General features: G+C 43.3%; 1 protein-coding gene across 2 annotated transcripts in view; it reads right to left on the bottom strand.

Moving 5' to 3' along the window:
* The window catches only part of DTNBP1 (dystrobrevin binding protein 1), a 110,241-nt gene extending 94,071 nt beyond the window's left edge, over positions 1-16,170 (bottom strand). The window contains exons 1-4 of one of the 2 annotated variants that reach the window (XM_019543671.1): positions 16,028-16,170; positions 14,419-14,469; positions 12,484-12,534; positions 2,420-2,480 (exon numbers count right to left, since the gene is read on the bottom strand). In XM_019543671.1, coding sequence (XP_019399216.1) covers positions 2,420-2,480; positions 12,484-12,534; positions 14,419-14,469; positions 16,028-16,083 — 219 coding nt within the window. In that variant the 5' untranslated portion in view covers positions 16,084-16,170. The remainder of the gene's footprint in view (positions 1-2,419; positions 2,481-12,483; positions 12,535-14,418; positions 14,470-16,027) is intronic. The other variant, XM_019543660.1, reaches the window with a different exon arrangement.
* Positions 16,171-17,788: the final 1,618 nt, after the last annotated feature.

Raw genomic sequence — 17,788 nt, 5'->3', positions numbered from 1 at the left:
GGAATGCCAAGGAACCTTCTTGAAGTGCCTAAGCCTGCTGAAGTGAGTGACCCTGCGGGGCCAGGCACGCTTTGTGAAGTACCAGAGCCAGGAATGAGGGACCCTGATCTGAGTGCAGGCACGTAGCTTAGACCTAACTGAGAGGCCTGACTGGTCAATGCTGGGGCTAGGACCCAGATAGGGGTTAGAAGGGCCGGGAGCCCACTGTGGGGGATGCCCATATACAGCAAAGAAGCTTGGGGTCCCGACTGGCCTGAGATGGGGCCAGGCTTAAAGGGAAGCTGAAGGTCCCAGAGAAGGGGACAGTTGAGTTGGCTGCCTGAGATGCCATTTGTGAGGCTTGGGCTGCAGTGTAGGGGTGGAATGGGTCTGTGGATAGCCCCTACAATATCAGGGTATATAATGGGCAGCCTCCCACCTAATTATCACAATAATATTATTACATCAAGGTGTGGCAGGTGAGTGAGGTGGGTGGCTGACCCGCAGACCAGGGACAAGCCGGTGCTTGCACCAGGTATGAAAGCTTGCCCCTGTCAGAGAGGGCTTTTTCTTTGTTTTTAAAACAAAAGTATAGCCCAAACAGTTAAACTGAGTAAGTTACACACCACTGAAGACAAGATCTTAATGGACAAGTTATAAATGTGGAACTGGTAGCAATACTTATTTCTCTTGCCAGTGGTGATGCGTAGAGGGTGCATGGGGGTACACGTGCACCCCCTGAGAGCGCTGGTGCAGCCTGACAGCCGGTGATCCCTGCTTAGGTGACAGTTGGGGGCAGGTGGGAGTGCCGATGCCGCTCCTAAGAGCACTGGCCAGGGAGTGGGGGCATCAGGAGAAGCGCTGCTGGCACTTCTGGGAGCACTGCTAGCACCCCCTGCCTGCCCCCACTCCCTCCAGGAGGCACTAGTTGCCTATGTGTCTTGCAAAAAAGCCAATAGGCAGCAATTAAATTTGAGTTTGATGGCCTCCACCCATTGCATCTTAAAAGATTGCTTCTTCACAATTAGTGTTTTATTACTCCTACTTTTTTCTATAAAAATGATTATTCACAGATGTAACACATTAGCAAGTTTAGGATTTTTCTTAAAGAAAAAGCAACTGAAGTCTATGGCATTTCAGCAAGATTCAGCTGTCTGTGTTCAAAAGCCCTGCAAAGTTAATTTGAAGAAAACGTTTCATTAGAATGTTTCCCAACAGCTCTAATACATATGCTGTATATACATACAAGAAAGCTTATATGAAGGCAGGATATTCTGTTTGGAGACACTGTTCAATGACTATCACCTCTGCAACTAGAAACTGCTAAAAAGCTTTACTAGTCAGAAATAAAGCTACCTGTATGTTGGCTTTAACACTCGTGATGACTTTATAATACGTTTGGAATGACATCTTTGCTAATTTACAGTACTTTCCACTTGCCTAGAACTACTTCCTCTTCTATTCCATAACAGTCAAGAATTAATATGTACATGAATTAATGAGCTATTGTTTTCTGACATCCTCCTCTTTGCAAATGGCTTGTTCTTAACAAGAGGTCCCCTTCCCCAACTAATCCAGAAGTGATGGACTGACACTTTTCTATCCTATCTGTCATGTAAGACCATATCCAAAGTTAAATGAGTATTCCCTTTATCCCCTCAGTTAATAGGAGGAACAGGTGAAGAAAGAAAAAGACCTTCTGATCCTTCAGAGTGCCATTTTACTAGTCTTCACTAGTGTAAGCATACTAAAATCCCCGTGTCCAAGTAATACTTCTGAATGACCGTCTTTAGATTCTCGGAGAATCATTGCTGACCAATGTAACTGACTGCTTCCTAAAAAATTTATAGATTCTGGCTATCTGAACCTGTGATTCCCACCCCCCAAGAGAGCAGCAGCATTCATTCATACCCTAAGAAATCTTGGGTGAAGGTCTCAACTGAAATGAGCTTTAACAGCACTTAAAGAGTTGTCATGTGAGTGCCAGTATGAAGCCACTGCGTTACTGTACCAGGGAACCTTCTGACTCAACTTTATCTTATCATATGAAGATACTCTGGAATTCAGACAAAAAGTACCAAGCACCACGAAGTTCCCAAATGCATAAGTAGAACATATGGGACATAGAACTTCAGATACAAACTATGCAACTACTGCAGACATATCATATTCCTCAATTCTTACTATTGTTATATTATAAATTTTAGATGAAATTAGCATTTCAACTACATTACTGGTAGACTACGCTGTGACAGATCTAACAAAATAGGGGTGGGGAGAGGAAGAATTCTAGAAGGTCTGATTCAACAACTGCTTATTAAATACTATATTTAAAAATGCACAATTTCCCTATCTGTCCAACTACTAGTACTTCCTTTAAAAAATTTTTCACATTTTTAAAATGTACTAACAGCAGTAAAAAAAATAAATAAAAAATTACCTCTCCAGCCTTTGCACATTCCTTGGCTCCTCTATGAAGGGCTGCCCACATATCTTCATACCTGAACAAAAAGGAAGATGAAAGTCTATTTGTGGTTACACTCGCTCTAAATTCAGCTTCCAATTTAAAAAGTTCTGGTGTATGTTTGTTTCAGTTGATCACTATATGTATACATGTAGCAGTTTAATACAAATTGTAGCTAAGTAGTGTCAAAAAGCCCAAGGCTGAATTAATTGAGTCTTTGCAGGTTAGTTTAAGATGTAGAGATTACACAGAGAAACAACTGGATGCACATTCACTTTTGATTCAGGAAATGCAGTGGCTCAGGCCAGAAGCCAGGGAGAACTGGAGCATGGCTCTTCAGCACATAGCTAGCATAGCCTGTGTGTATGCTTCCTCTTCCTGCTGGCCCCAAGGTCTCTGGAATTTTTAGTCCAGACTCACAGCAGCAGGATTCTGCAGGGTTAATCATCACTTTCTTTTTCTGCTTCCAGATGCAGGCAGGGGCTGCTTCCAGGTGCCTCCAGGATTTGTAGTCCACAGATGCAGCCAGCAGTAAGTCTGAGCAGGAGGAGGATTGTTTAATGCACCTCCATGGCCCAAACCCCAAGCTCAGGTTTGCCTGGGGTGTTTCCTGCCTCCTGGGGCAGTCCCTGCCTCCTGTCCACACCCCAATCCCTTCTCTGCTGAAGCAGACAGCCCAGTCCAGGGCTGGAAAGCATGCTGGGGGACTGTGATATAACTTGAACCAGGAACTGAGAGAAACAAACAGGACTCAACAGACACTGTAAATAGACTTAGAAGGTGCCAGTTTAATTTTTTTAAAATAATCCTATACAACTATATTGGATTAAAAATTTAAAACCCCAAAGCCCAAATTTACAAGTTGCTTAAGTAATTTGGCAAATACATCCTGAAGAAAAAGAGGAGGTCATTTAACTTTGACAAATAACTATAGAGAAAAACTAAAAAATATCAAATTTTATATCTAAAATATTTTATATTTACTATTCCTATGAGCATTAGCAAATGCCACAACCAAAGAAATAACTAAAAACAAACACAAACCATTTTATAAGTGCTGCTTGCTTTTATAAGTCAGATACATTTTTAAGTTCTCCATCCAGTTGTTACTAAAACTTAAGATACTCTTGGTAACAGGATGCAAAAAACATGTTTGGTAAAAATAAGTGGGTGCCAAGTAATTTTATCCCCAAAATTACAAATCTAGGGGGAAAGCAAGGAAATGGAAGGCCTGTTCTTAATCCTTACAGTGCCAATTCAGGGATGTGGCTACCACAATTTAGAGGCACTATGATTAAAGACATGAAAGTAATTTAAGAAGGGAGAAAACAAGAAGTACGGTTCCTTCTATTGTAACTTCTTCTGTATGCTTCTGTAAACAACTTTCAAATGAGAATGGGGATCTTCTCCCACTAGGTAAAACCAAAATGAATTATTCCCACCATTAACTGAAACAGTTTATACATGGGCAATGGAATTTGATTTAAAGGTGTGGCAAGTCCTGTTTGATTTAATATAAATTTCTTACCACTAACTCTTGAAGCTAGGTAACTGCAATTAAATACTATGAAGCCAAAGAAAGTTTATCCTGGTTACTTAAAAATAGATATTCAACAGTCCTAAAATAGACAAACTAATAAATATTAGCGCTCTTATTTAAACTCAATTCCACTGTTAGCTAGCATTAGCTTATGTCCCTTCTGCAGTGGTACATGGTCTCAAACATGGGATGTAATGGAGGAAGCTGCTAATATTTTGAATCATTACAGGGTTTTTGGTTGTAGCCGTGTTGGTCTAAGGACATAGGCAGGTAAGCTTCTTTGGGTAGATTCCTGAAGAAGGGTGCTTGTACCCAAAAGCTTGCAAATAACCTTTATCCAACTACTCAGTTAATCTAATAAAAGATATCACATGTACTCAAAGAACCTTGCCTTGAATCACTACAGGGTTTTAATATACTATAGTTTTACTTCAAGAAAGAGATTAACACTAATTTTTCAGCAGTGTGGGGTTTTTTGGTTTTTGTTTTGGTTTTTTTTTTTTTTTTACAAAGTCCATTTTACTAGTTATGCAGAAGTCCAAGTTACTAGTTGTGCTTTTCAAACTGAGAAACAGGATCAGAATTTCTCCTGGTTTGCTCAGTTTAGAGACTTGCATTCTTTCATGATTTTACTTAGAATATCTACTCACACTCCACACATCCCTTTTTACCCCAAAGCAAAGCTCCAAAATTGGGGGTGGAGTGGAAGGGGTGCCTCAAGTGAAGCTGATATTTTTGGCGCTAGAAGCTAAAAGGAATAGAAGCATGCAGACAATGGCTGCTACTTCTCTCCGGCTACAGCAAACAAAAAGGGAGGATTTCTATGTGAATCCTCTAACAGTCCCCAAGGAATCTGGACTAGCTATTAGCTTAATATTGTACCTTGTACCTGAAGCAGCAACTGAGCTGCTTCAGGGCAAAGTGAACTGCTACATGCAGTCTGTAGTATCCCAATGAGGCTTGTGGTGTGGAAACCGCACTTAATTAGTTACAGGAACTTATACAAAGAACTATTTATAACGGGAACATTAAACATGGCCTTGTACTCTGGCCTGAATCCATCCAGAGACATATGGCAGCTCTGACCCAGGGAATGCAGCAGCAGCAGCAGCAGCACCACCACCACCACCACCTATAGCTCTGGCATGGCACATGTGGAACAGCTTCAGATCCCACCATGTCCTTGGTGTTATAGGCGAAGCTGCCACCAGACATGCTCTGTGCTGCAGCAGCAGCTCTAGCTCCAGCACAGGGAACATGGTGGCGGCAGGCTGGCAGCTGAAGAGCTAGGGGCAACTGTAGTGACAAAGGGCAAAGCAGTTGGTGGGCAACTGGGGCATCAGCCTTCATTTGCCTTCCTACTGCTGACAGCCATGTTCATCAGGACCCAAAGATCCTGAACTCTGCAATGGGCCATGCCCCCTAACTCGCTGTAGCCCACCCCACAGCTAGATAGAACAATTTTGCAACCTTGACCTGCCCCACAGGCAGGGTGTAAATTAAAGGAGAGCTCAGAGGGGCTGAGCCTCCCCCATAAGAGATGATAGCCCCCTGTAAGATTTAAAAATCAACCTGGTGTGTGGGGGGTCTCCAATCAGATTACTTCTTCACTTAGATGGACTTGTTAATCAATGAAGTGGCTTAATTTTTTTTTTTTTTGCAGACCTCCTGCCCCCAAGAGTTGACTCCATGAGTGTAATTCAAACTGTATCTACAGGCCATGTTTGACCCTTTTGATTTACAGTAAAGAAGTCAGTCTTGCAGAGATGGGAGGAAAATGATACTCAACCAGAGTGCTAGGGCACCCTGGGGTGCCACCAGATCCTTTGAAAGGTGCCACAAGGTGCACCCCCCACTGCCCTGTGTAAGGAGGTAAATACAAATTTAAAAAATCTGTTTGTTTTTTGGAAGGCAGACTGTAGACAAGGTGCATGTCTTTCATGGAGGCACAGTATTGGGGGCATACCTCTTTCAGCAAGTTGGCAAAATTTAAAATTTCACTTAATGATCATCCTTCATTAGCTTAACACTCATGAGTTGGTCTTTTCTGCTCATGTGTATGCAGATACATTGTATAGTCAACAACACTATACTGTACTGACAATCTTTCAGAATACCTGTAAGAGCTCTGACAAGATACCCTTTTTTCCCCAAACTTTAAGCAGAAGCCAGTATTCAAAAGACTCCAAATATTCCTCTTTTCTATATTCAATATTTCTACTTCTCAGAACATGCTTTTTAAACTTAAAATTACTCTGTGTAAAATTGTAAATGTAAAATGGTCAAAGTGGTTATTTATTGTTTTTTTTCCCTATAAAACTTTTACCAAATTCAGAGAAGAACTATTTGTTTAAACTACTTAAGCATTGCCAGATAAATAATTAATTCCCAATGAGCATAAATATTTTTGTAAGTCTTTACCCATAAGAGTAAAATTACCAAATGACCTTGCTATACTTACACACACAGTATCTTACTACTTGCATAAAAAATTAGAACATTTAGAAAGAAGCTATATCATACTAAGCATAAGGAACATGGTTTTCACCTATAAGTGGAGACAAATTATTTTTCAGGATGTTTTTCCAGCCACAATTATTCTCCTCTATGAAAAAACACATAGTAGAAATTTACTTCAAAAGAGATTATTCTAGAATCCTTAGAGTTATTTTAAATTAATATCGCTCTTTTTAAAAATGGGTGGTAAAGGATCCACTTTTCTGAGTTAGTTGATATCTACTAAAATAGGTGAAGTATTACTTCTTTGATACTAAGAATTCTTCTGCTGTCAGGTGTTTCTAAAGTCTTACAGCCTGTTCCATTATGATAAAGATCACAGCTGTGCCAAATGGAGAACTTAGGCAAAAGGATCTTGCTGTATGATCAAACACTCTTTGTGGTCTCTTTGTAAACCCAGGAACAGTCTAGTCAGAAAACTGCTATTTGCAATAGCTTTACAATTTACAACTGAAAATACTATGAAATGCTCCATATAAAGCATTAATCACAACATGCCTGGAATAGTACAAATTGATAAAGCTGCAGTCCAGTCTGTTTAAAAAAAAAAAAAAAAGTGGAGGCAAAAGATACCCTTCTACAGCTAAAAAGAAACACCAACGCACACAAAACAGGAACCTGCCCTAGGAACTGCCATAACTGACTTGAACATTTAACTAAATAACCAAGAAAGATAAGCTTGTGAGCTATTTCTCACTAAGAATTGTGTACTAAAGGACAGCCAAATATCTCCAATGTTTAGTTAAGGCACTAGTAATCTTTTAATAACATGAAGAAAGAATTATTCCATGAATAATCTCTTGCATGAGCTTGGATGTTTATCCCCACAAGAAGCTTGATATTGTGTTCCCATTTTAACAAACTATTTACACAAGTGCAGCTTTGGCTATTATTAAATTTGTATAACCAACAAATTAATTTTGTTAGTTTAAATATAATGCTATTTGGTGATGAGAAACTAGCAGTTTTGTGAGTGATATCTTTAATTAAACCAACTTCATGGCTGGAAAAGTCTTAGAACCTTAGCAGATATTAAAATAATTGTGCAATTTGGATCTGAGATTTTATGCCCCATCCCAAATACTAAATGTCCTGCCATGACACATGTGCATGGCACAACATGCAATGTTTGGGGTGGGGCATAAAATTCCTCAAATCCCAATCATGCAACTCCTAGAGTTAAAACTGAACTGGGGGCTTCTCCCAGCTCAGTCCCACAGATCACACAGCAGGTAGCTGTATCCTGAACTCCAGGGTGTCCAATGCCCAATCCCACAACACAGCCAAGCATAACAATCAGGCATGGTGCAGCACTGGGTCTAAATGCCTGGGGCACTAGCTGCCTGAGATCTCTGGTTTTTCATGGCATCTTTACACAGGGTTAAGATGTAAAGTTAGCTGCCCTAACTTTAATTAGGGCAGCGCTGAGAGCCACTCTAAAAGCACCTGCAAAGTCTCATGTATTCAGCATCCTGCACTTCAAAATTGACGCAGGGCACCTTAACTAAAGCTTGTTCAATGAGCTTTAACGTGGAACCTCTTTGTGGCTAGTTTGTCATTTTATGGAACTACAAATTGCAATTTGCCATGCACTGAGCCAATTTACTGCATGATTAACATGTCAATTGGGCCATAAATACAACATCTGCCAAGTCTTTAGACAAGCTTTCAAATGTAGTCCACTCTTCTGAAGAACTAAAAAGCTTTTCAGAAGTTGTTCAGTTCTTCAGAAGAATGTGCTGCATTTAAAAGGCTTACTAAGATTATCCCAACCTACCAAAAATCCTTGCCTTCCATGTTTCCTGGACTGGGGGGAGAAGGAGGGCAGGGGCAGAAAGCAGAAGCTCAAAGAGGGAAGAGAAGCCCAGGGACCCTGGCAGCAGCAGAAGACTGATGAGAGGAGCAGCACTTGGTCTGGGAGCTTGAGGGGTTTGCAGGCTAACCTCTCAGGGCCCATGTACGGCCAACAGGCTGCCAACTGGACAGCACTGTGTCATTTATTAATAACTGGAATGGGAGAGATAATTTGACAGCTTAGGAATCAAGCCCTTTTGGACAGCCATGATGCAAACTAAAGTCTACAAAGCAGAGAGCGTAAGGAGCTCCAAAAGTCTTTTACAGATCAAGAGCAGAACCTCCAATAGCAGCTACTACGGACATAGATTTGAATGACCTTTCAACAGGCACTCAAGCAAAGAAATAACTAGGAGTAAGCTAGAGTTGAAGATATTATGCCAGATTTATTTTAAAGATCTAAAGTAATCTGAGGGGCTTAAAATATCATCTAATCTGATTTTTTTTTTTGACAAAAGATTTTACTGCAGAAAACATAATGCAAAATAACATGATTTTTCTTGCTGAAGATGAGACCAGATGTTTTGCAGGGGACAAGACCATGTTGGAGAAAGATTGTTGAAAGCTTAGAAGTTCTTGCACTTGATCAAATAAAACACACTTACATTGATTCTGAGATGGGAGGGAAAAAATAGGTCAGAATGTTTTTCATATACATTTCAGAATCTCTTCAGAATTAGATGGTTCTCCCATCTGTGATATTTCTAACTCCCCATCCCACATACTTTGATTGCCCTAAAAATGGCTTCAACAAGCTTCTTGGTCTTTCTACTAGTTAAGTAAGAACCCAACATAGGGCACAGATAAGTGAGCTTCAATGACATAAATAATTTTTATAACTTTAATGAAGGTACATTACAGCACTACAGGATTTTAAAGTGTAATACAATTTATTTTGGTATTAGCTTTGACTGCTAACTTTACATTGCCCATGCAACCTCCTCTCTACCCCCACAACTTCTACACATATTATCATACAGATTCTACTTACATGTTTACATACTCCCTTTTCCCCTCCTATAGCATTCCCCATCTCATTCGTAAGACATGTAATGCTCAGGGTTGAAACAGAGGTTCAATATTTTTAACCTTTTGATTCAGTTAGTAACCCCTGTCTTCTGTATTGCATACAGTCAAAGTCTGCACACAATTCAGAATCTCACACAACCGCACTTTGCCCAACTTTTCATCCCAACCAAACTCACCACTATTCAAAAGACTTGGCAATCTTTTCTTAGCAACAGATGCAAAACCTGCCAACACATCTCCACTGTTAACAATCAGCACCCCCACAATAAACCCATAGATCCCTTACATGTGATATTACATGATCAAATGGTACCATATGCCCCATGATAATTATGTGGGAGAAACTAGATAAAACTATGCACCAGTCCTTTTCACTCTTTCTGTGAGAATTCAGAGAGACACAAAGACCAGTAGGAATACAGTTTTCTGACTTTACCACCCTTGCGCTCAGAGAAATTAAAAAAACCCAAACTACCAACCTTTAAAAGACAAACTTGGGAATACAAATTCATAAGCTGTCTGGACCCTAGGAACCAAAGACTGAACACTGATATTGACTTTATAGCATATTGTAACCTACCCTACTGGTGGCCAACCTTTTTGACAGGTATGCCACAAGTTAAGCCCCCACCTCTCCTCAAGTGTCACTGATCCCTGTCCCCCAGAGGTATTCCTGAGGCCCCTGCTACGCATTACATATATTATGCAATTCACTGATTAACCATGCAACAAATTTAAACTGGTCACACATGGAAAGTAATTATCACACCATAAAATATAAAGAGAGCCAAACAGTTACAAAGTTAGTGCTTGAAAATATACAACACCGTTATAGCTGGTTTCTATCCGGTTTTAATTTGAATGTGTTTGCCCTCATAGTGTTTGTGCTCTGGAGTGCCAGAACAATAGCAGGAGGGGTTGAATTTCCAGACATGCAGAGCTGAGTGGCAGCAGGATGCTTCTGAGAAAGGAAGTGTCATCAGCAAGACCCAGGTCCTGACCCTGCAACCACTGCAGTTTCATACAGGGAGCAAAGATCCAAAGCCCTTAATTTGGCAGCAGCTAGAGTGCCAGTGAAGTCTTCACCTGGCCTTTGGCAGTGACTCCTCCTCTTGCAGAACCGTCCTGCTGCCTTTCTATGCTGCTTAAGGCTCGAGCCCCCTGCCTCCATTCTACTGTGTGCCTGGGGTTGGCATGCCACACAGCAGTTGCCCATAAAAACATGTGCTGTGGGTTGGTCACCTACTTGATTGCTTGGCATGTCTTGGACTGAAAATTAAAGTCACACAGGAGTCTTTGGCTAGGGGCCCAGGTCCCTTATCAGCTGTGATAGCTTTGTTATTTTTCTGGCCATGGCTATAAAAGGTGTCTTTACCCTGTGACAGCCTCATTTAAGTCGCCTTGTGAGGCAGCACCTCGAGGTACTTTCAGTGATGGGTTTGCCATATGCCCAGCAACAGCTTCAGGGCTCACACTTCCCATGGGACAGAAAAAGCAGAACCCTGCCTTCCTAATAGGGTACTGTCTTCAGTGTCATATACTCTGTAGTAACTGGTACCTGCATGCCCCAGGATGGAACAGCACTCTGGCATCTGCACAACCTCATGACGTGGCACTTTCAGAGCCCAAGACACTAACAAGAGGACTTGCACCCTTGGGCAACTGTATGCCAGCGACTGCCTGAGAAGTGTCACTAATATAGTCCTGAAGCAGCCTGCTCCCCCATCACTAAGCAACCTTTTCCATGGGAACTCTTTTAATGGGAATCCCCTCGTCAGACCATCACAGCCTGTGGGGGGCACAATCCAGGTCAGTGTGATTCCATCGGGAAATGGAATGAGGTGTCCCCAAGGTCTCACTCTGGATCAGTGGTGCATGACAGGATTGTAGCATCATGATGGGGTACAGCAGGGTTGGGAACTCCTTGTGGAGCAGTTACTGGAACCCCAGGTATGGGCAAAGCTGGGGTCCCCAAGAGGTCCCAGGACTTTGTGGGATGGCACCAGAGCACATGGGGGGTACATAAGGGATGCCCACCTGTAGTTCTGGGAGCACGGGCCAATGACAGGGCTGGTCTCACTCTAGACTCCGTGGACTCGCAGGTTGCTGTGAATAGGTGTCCCAGACTGGAACTGTCAGGCTGGGTTAGTCCCAGGCAAAAGCATAACTATCAAGTTTGCTCTGGGAAAAACCTCCCAGCACCCTGAGGGGTGTGTGGGCAGGGGTGGGGCAGAAGGTAGGCTGACCAGTCCTGAAGGCCAGGGAGAGGAAAGGAAGGTAGTCAGTCTTACCTGTACTAAGGAGGCAAAGACGTGAGTGGTGCTGTTTCTGTTTCCTACACTGGACTACATAGGGAAGTTTTCCCACTCCCCCCTCTGTAACCAGTTCTTCCCCTCCATCCTTCTGGCTGAGCAAGTGCAGGGCTTTTTTCCCCTAACCCCTTTCTCCCCCATATCCCAATTAGGCACACAGCTGTTTCTGCCCAGCCCCTCTAGCTGGGCTGACTTTGCTGCTGAGCAGGGTACAGGATGGTCTCCCAGCTGGGACTCCAAAACCTGACAACTGGCAACATGCCCCTCCAACCCCAGACCTTGCCCCACCCCTCTTTTTTCATTTTGCTTGCAGTCTTCCTGCCCCAGCCCTCATTAATACCACAGACAGCAGTTGTGCATGCCACAGCACGGCCACACCTAATCTACCCGATTCCTTTTCTTTTGTCTTACAGGCAACAGTGACCCTCTTCCCTTTTGATAGATCCTGATCTCGCATTAGTCAGATATCTCCTTCTGTTGTTTGTCTACTACCCCTGAGAATCTCTCTCCCCTACAATTTCAAAGTCCTATGCGCTGTTTTTAATTATCCTTCTGAGTCTTCCCTCAGACACAATGAAAAAGTCTTTGCATTCAAAACCTTGTCTATCTTTATCCCAACTGTGCAGTTAGTACAATAAATGATATAATGATATCATAAAGATCCATACCTCAATAAGAAAATTACTATTATTTTCATAATCTTAATTGCCGTCAGTTCCCCTATAATATTTAGACTGTGGAAAGAAACCATGAAAGAAGGCTACTATTATGAAAAAAGAGGAACATACCTGCTGAGTAATTCCAGTCCAGCAGAAAACTTTGGCAAATACTCAACACTCCTATAAAAGGAATCATAAAAATTACAGAAGTTAAAAAAATAACAACAAATAATATTGCCTGATCAGCTCCAAGTTAGTGCAGGATTGTTCCTTACAGAATTACGAATCTTTAGTATGAAAAAAGAGAGGTCATTATGGGGATAAGAGAGTGGCAGTTTTCAAAAGCTGAAAGGCTACAGTACAGTATATTGGGAGAAAAAATGTTCTACCTTGCCACAAAGGGCAGAACAAGTTGCAATGTTTTAACTACAAAAAAATAGATTAGATGAAATACCAGGGATTAAGGGGGGGCCACAAAAAAACAAACAAACAACATTAACAACAACCTAACTCTCATAAAAGCAGGACGACAATGAAGCAAAGCAACTAGAGAAATTATGAGGTTGGGTATGCATCTGAGATGGTTCAGGAACAGTGAATCCTATCAGTGTACAAGGAGTTTGACCAAATTAGGTCCTTTGATTCTATAAATGTTATCCATCATGTCAAGAACCACCACACCCAAAACAATCAATCATAATGTTTTAGCGCAGGTTATAAGCACATGTAAAGAAGGCACTTTCCTAAAATTATTATTCCACCTCTTCCCATCAAAATATTTTAGCCTTAGCCTACATTATGAACATGTATCAAGCTTTTAGTTGCAAGATGATTTAAGAATACATATAAAGACTTCCAGCAAATTACAGTTCACAAGCACAGTTAAATTGATTTAACGTTAATAACTGATAGGTACATATACTCCTCACTTTAATAAAGAAGTTATATGAAATACATTCAACACATTAAAACACATTTAAACTAATCTGTATGTACAATGTATTCCGGTTATTCACACCAGGTAGGTACATAATGTTCATAATACAATGCTATTACCAATTTACATTGGAAAAAGAGTGGGAGGGAGGTGGAGACAGGGTTATTTACAAAGCAGCTTTCAGCCCCACCATCTACTTTGTAACTGACTGTACTTTCTCTCTGCATCAAAAACAGAAAATAGGAAGCAGCTGTCAAAGGGCTGAAGCCTTGAAAAGGAAGGTTGGTGAAGGAGTTAGGCACTTTCAGGGCTGGTCCGTCATTTTCAAGCCCCTTAATAATCAGTTTAATGCTGCAGTCAGAAGCCTTGAAAATGAAAGGAAATAGTTCAGGGCTGGTAATACCACAGTATTGACAGGTCTGCCTACATATTGTAAGCAATGTTCATTAAGCATATACATCGAGGTAAATGCCTATCTTATTTTAGATCTGTTAAGCTATGTGCTTAACAGATTAGGCAGTAACTACAAGAGGAGTGTCCTTTTCCATCAACAGCTATTATAGTAATAATGTTGGGAAAAAGACAGATATGACTGCATTAGAAAACACTGCAATTGACTTTCACCAGATTCCTGGAGGCGAATCTAAGAATTCTCTTCTGAAATACTTTTTATTATAACAGTATTGTATAACACATTGTTTTAAGCCTGCAAGGATCTTCTTTCTGTTCTGAAGCTAAAACCTGGCAAATCAGGAAATAAACACCACAGTGCTTAATAGTCACAAAAGTACTGCCGTTCTTGTCATACAAATGCACTGGAAATGGTTAATGCTGCGCAACAGAACACATCAACTAGGAGGGCCAAAGTTGAAGCTGGCTGGCTGATCTCAAAGAGCACGAAGTAAAAAAACTCTATCATGCTAAACACTGCCCAAGCATGGGGAAGTCTGATTATCCAAGGGACAGTCTCTTAAATTTCAAAGTCACATAACCCACTGTGTGTGTCTACTACAGGAAGAGTTTAGGACACTCTTCCTATAGTACGCATACAAAAATGATGTGTTAAACCATGTTTTACAAAAATATATAAGTGAGATAGAGCTCTCCATAAAACCACACAAAAATACCTCTGTTTGCTTTCTTTGACTTCTCTCGATTTGTCACCCAAAGTCTTCAACCTGTAAGGTCAAGCAAAAGTATGAGACTCCTGCCAGCTGACACGAAACAAACACAATTCGAAAGAGCATCACCTCTGGGTGCCTTTTAACTACCATCTGACAGGGACAAGTGATTGTTCTACTCAGGCTGGTCCTGGAAAGGGGTGTCAAAGGCAACTGAAGGGCTTGGAAGCACGGAGTCTATGGGGGGCACAGGCGAGACATCCCAGGCCCGGGGGGGTAGCAGTTAGGCTACCAAGAGGCCGCTGCAGGGGAGTCAAGAACGAATTTTACCTCGGGGTCGAACCAGTATGGACTATGGGGTTTTGCTTTCCTCTATAGTGGGGGACATGGCCCTCTCCCCATGATCTCTTGAGTGTATATTGACATTTTACAGAAGTGAGACATTGGCTGCTGTGGTTCCCCTGATTTACCTGTGCCAGGTTCAGGCATTAGCTCTTGTTGTGTCAGGGTTGAAAGTAGTCTTATTGTAGGGTTTAGATCAGTGGTTCTCAACTTTTTTTGAACCAGGACCCATTTGTAAACACTGATGGCCAGTCCCAACCCAGTAAATAGTTTAAGTAGAAAACAGTCCCGTGGCCCTGCTGGTGCCCCTCACTTCTGATCCACTGGCCCATACCCACAGTGTATGGGGCACAGGGTAGGTGTGTGGGACAGAGGGAGCCCCATGCAGCCCCTTACTAGCTGGAAGTCTGCCATCCTGTAAAAGAGAAGCCACTGTTTTCCACATTTTTCTCCTTTAAAGGAGAATCTATTTTTCAAAGTTGGTCAATCCATTTTTCAAAGCTTGTTCGCAACCCTTTCATATATTCTTGTGACCCATGAGTTGAGAAACGCTGGTTTAGATGAGGGCTGTGTGGGATGGTCTGTCCAGGGCTGACCGTGCCTCAGGCAGGGGGCTGGATGAGGTCTCGGGAGGTCCCTTCCAGCCCCACCTCTCTCCTCCAAGATGGTCGTTCACACGCTGGATTCCAACAGCCACCACGGTCCAACGAGCCACAGAGCGTCTGAGGCAAAGGGCATTACAGGACACAAGGTGTGGGGCCAGACCAGGGGTGTAGGTTGTAGCTGTGCTGGTCTAAGGACACAGGCAGGCAAGGTCCTTGGGGTAAATCAAATCTTTTATTATACCCATTAAAATAGTTGGAAAAAATCTTCTTTGCCAGCTTTCAGGCATAAACACCCTTGCAAAGAAGTGAAGAAAAAAGCTAGTAAACAAGGATTTTTCCAACTATGTTAGTAGGTCTAATAAAAGAGATCGTATTTACCCCAGGGACCTTGCCTGGGGCAAGACCAGGCACTGGAAGGTGACCCTATGCCTGGTTTTTCCAGCTTTAAAAACCTGGCCATACGAGAGCTTCCTCCCCCCTTTCCTTTCTGGGGGGAAGGTTGAGGCCCTTTTTAATGCCAAACCTCCCCCGCAGTGACGCTATCAGGCATTACCCCCACCCTGGCACAAGGGGGGTGAGAGCTGCCCCCCCCCCGCGCCTGAGGGTAACAGTCTCAACACCCCTCCCCGCGAGAGCGCGCGCGCGCCCTGCCCCGCCCCGTGACGCACCCTGAAGCGAGGTCCTGCTGGACGCTCAGCAGCCGCTCGCGCAGCGTCTCCAACATCTTCTGCCGCGGAGCGAACCGGAGCGCGAGCGCCGAGACGCTCCCCGTGAGAAAAGGAGCGAGGTATCAACCCTCGCTTCCGCCTCAGGCTCCCCTCCCGCCCCGCCCCTTTCCCTACAGGGGAAGGGTTCCGCCCGGCCTAAACACGCCGCGCAGTGACGTCACGGCGTAGGATGCGAGTGCGAAATTGGAACTCACCCAGCTCGCTTCCCGCGTGCCGCGGGAGCCGCGCACGCGGATTGGCTGTTTTAGGTTCTGACCCCGCCCTAGAGATGGAGGGCTGGGAGGCTGCTGGTTCTGGGCTGCCGCGTGAATGGGGGGCCAGAACATTGATGTTCAGCTGCGAGGGTACAGCCTGCTGGGGAGCCATGCAATGGGAGTGCTGTGGCAGGAGCCACCCTGGGACCTGTAGCAGCCGGGTAGAAACCACCTCCGCAGCTGTTCACCTTTTCAAGCCGAACTTGAGAGCTGGTTGGGTCTGTCTTATAGCTGCCATGCAAAGTGTGTGTATATGTGTGTGTACAAACACACATACCTACACCCCAAATCCTTGGCTGGGATGATTTAGTTGGGGCTGGTCCTGCTCTGAGAAGAGTGTTGGACTAGATGCGACCTCCTGAGGTCCCTTCCAACCCTCATTTTCTATGATTCTATGATATACGTAATATGCAACAGTAAGCAACTGTACCTGACAGTTATACCCTGGTTCTTAGCACATGATAATTACATTGCATGTGTGTCCGGTCTCCGTTTATTATGCAATTTGTTTGTGGATTGCATCATTTATGTAACGTGGCAGGGGCCTGTGCCTCACAAGATCACACCAGATGTTTCAGAGAGGAACATGTGGTGTTAAAACTGCTCTGACCTGCTGCAGCCTTCATGAGTTCTTCACAAGGGACAATCACAGAATCTTAGAAAATTTAGAGTCAGAAGTGACCTCAAGATTGTCTAGTCCAGTGGTTCTCAACCTTTTTTGTACCAGGCCCTATTTGTAAATATAAATGGCCAGTCTTCACCCAGTGCCCCTCACTCCCATGCCACCAGGCCACAGCCCCACAGTGTGTGGAGCAGGGGGGACTAGCTGAGAAAAGACTGGGTTTACAGGCAAGTGGCTTTTGTTTTATATTAACCCTTTAGAGGGCTTGAGGTGTCTATCAGAGGGCTGAGAAGCATCTTGTTTGTTTTGCGTTACACCTGTAGTTTAATCTTGAGCCCTGCTGGGACAGGCTCAAGACTTCCTTAGAGAATGCAGATGCCCTCAGACAAAATCCTATGAGTCCTCAAAAGATTAAATGCAAGGAAGAGACCCAGAGAATTAAATCCAGTAAGGGATCCTGGAGCCTAGAAAAAGGCTGGGACCCAAACCAGGAGATCCCAGAGCCTGGGGGAGGGGCTGTGTTTGAGGCCAGGGGCCTGAGAGTGCAGGGGGAAACTGAGGAAGGGACCAGGGGGTTTGAAGGCCCAAGAATATAAATAGTCATGACAATGAGAAAGAACATCCGTGAGGCTTGGGGTATGGTGTAGGGGTGGAAAAGGAGCCACACAAGTCCCTAAGGCTAGAGGTGCTCTGCAGTAGGACCAGGCAGCCAGACTGGGAGGGACCTATCAGGCCTGATGGCTGGATTGAGCCTAGTGTGACCTGAAGAGACCCAGTAAAAATTTATTGGAATTAGGGCTCACTCTAAGGCCTGTTGGCAGCCAA

Source organism: Crocodylus porosus, unplaced genomic scaffold (genome assembly GCF_001723895.1).
Source record: "Crocodylus porosus isolate Cpor-Errol unplaced genomic scaffold, CroPor_comp1, whole genome shotgun sequence".
NCBI classification, from domain to species: Eukaryota; Metazoa; Chordata; order Crocodylia; family Crocodylidae; genus Crocodylus; species Crocodylus porosus.
This window is presented reverse-complemented; position numbering and strand designations above follow the sequence as displayed.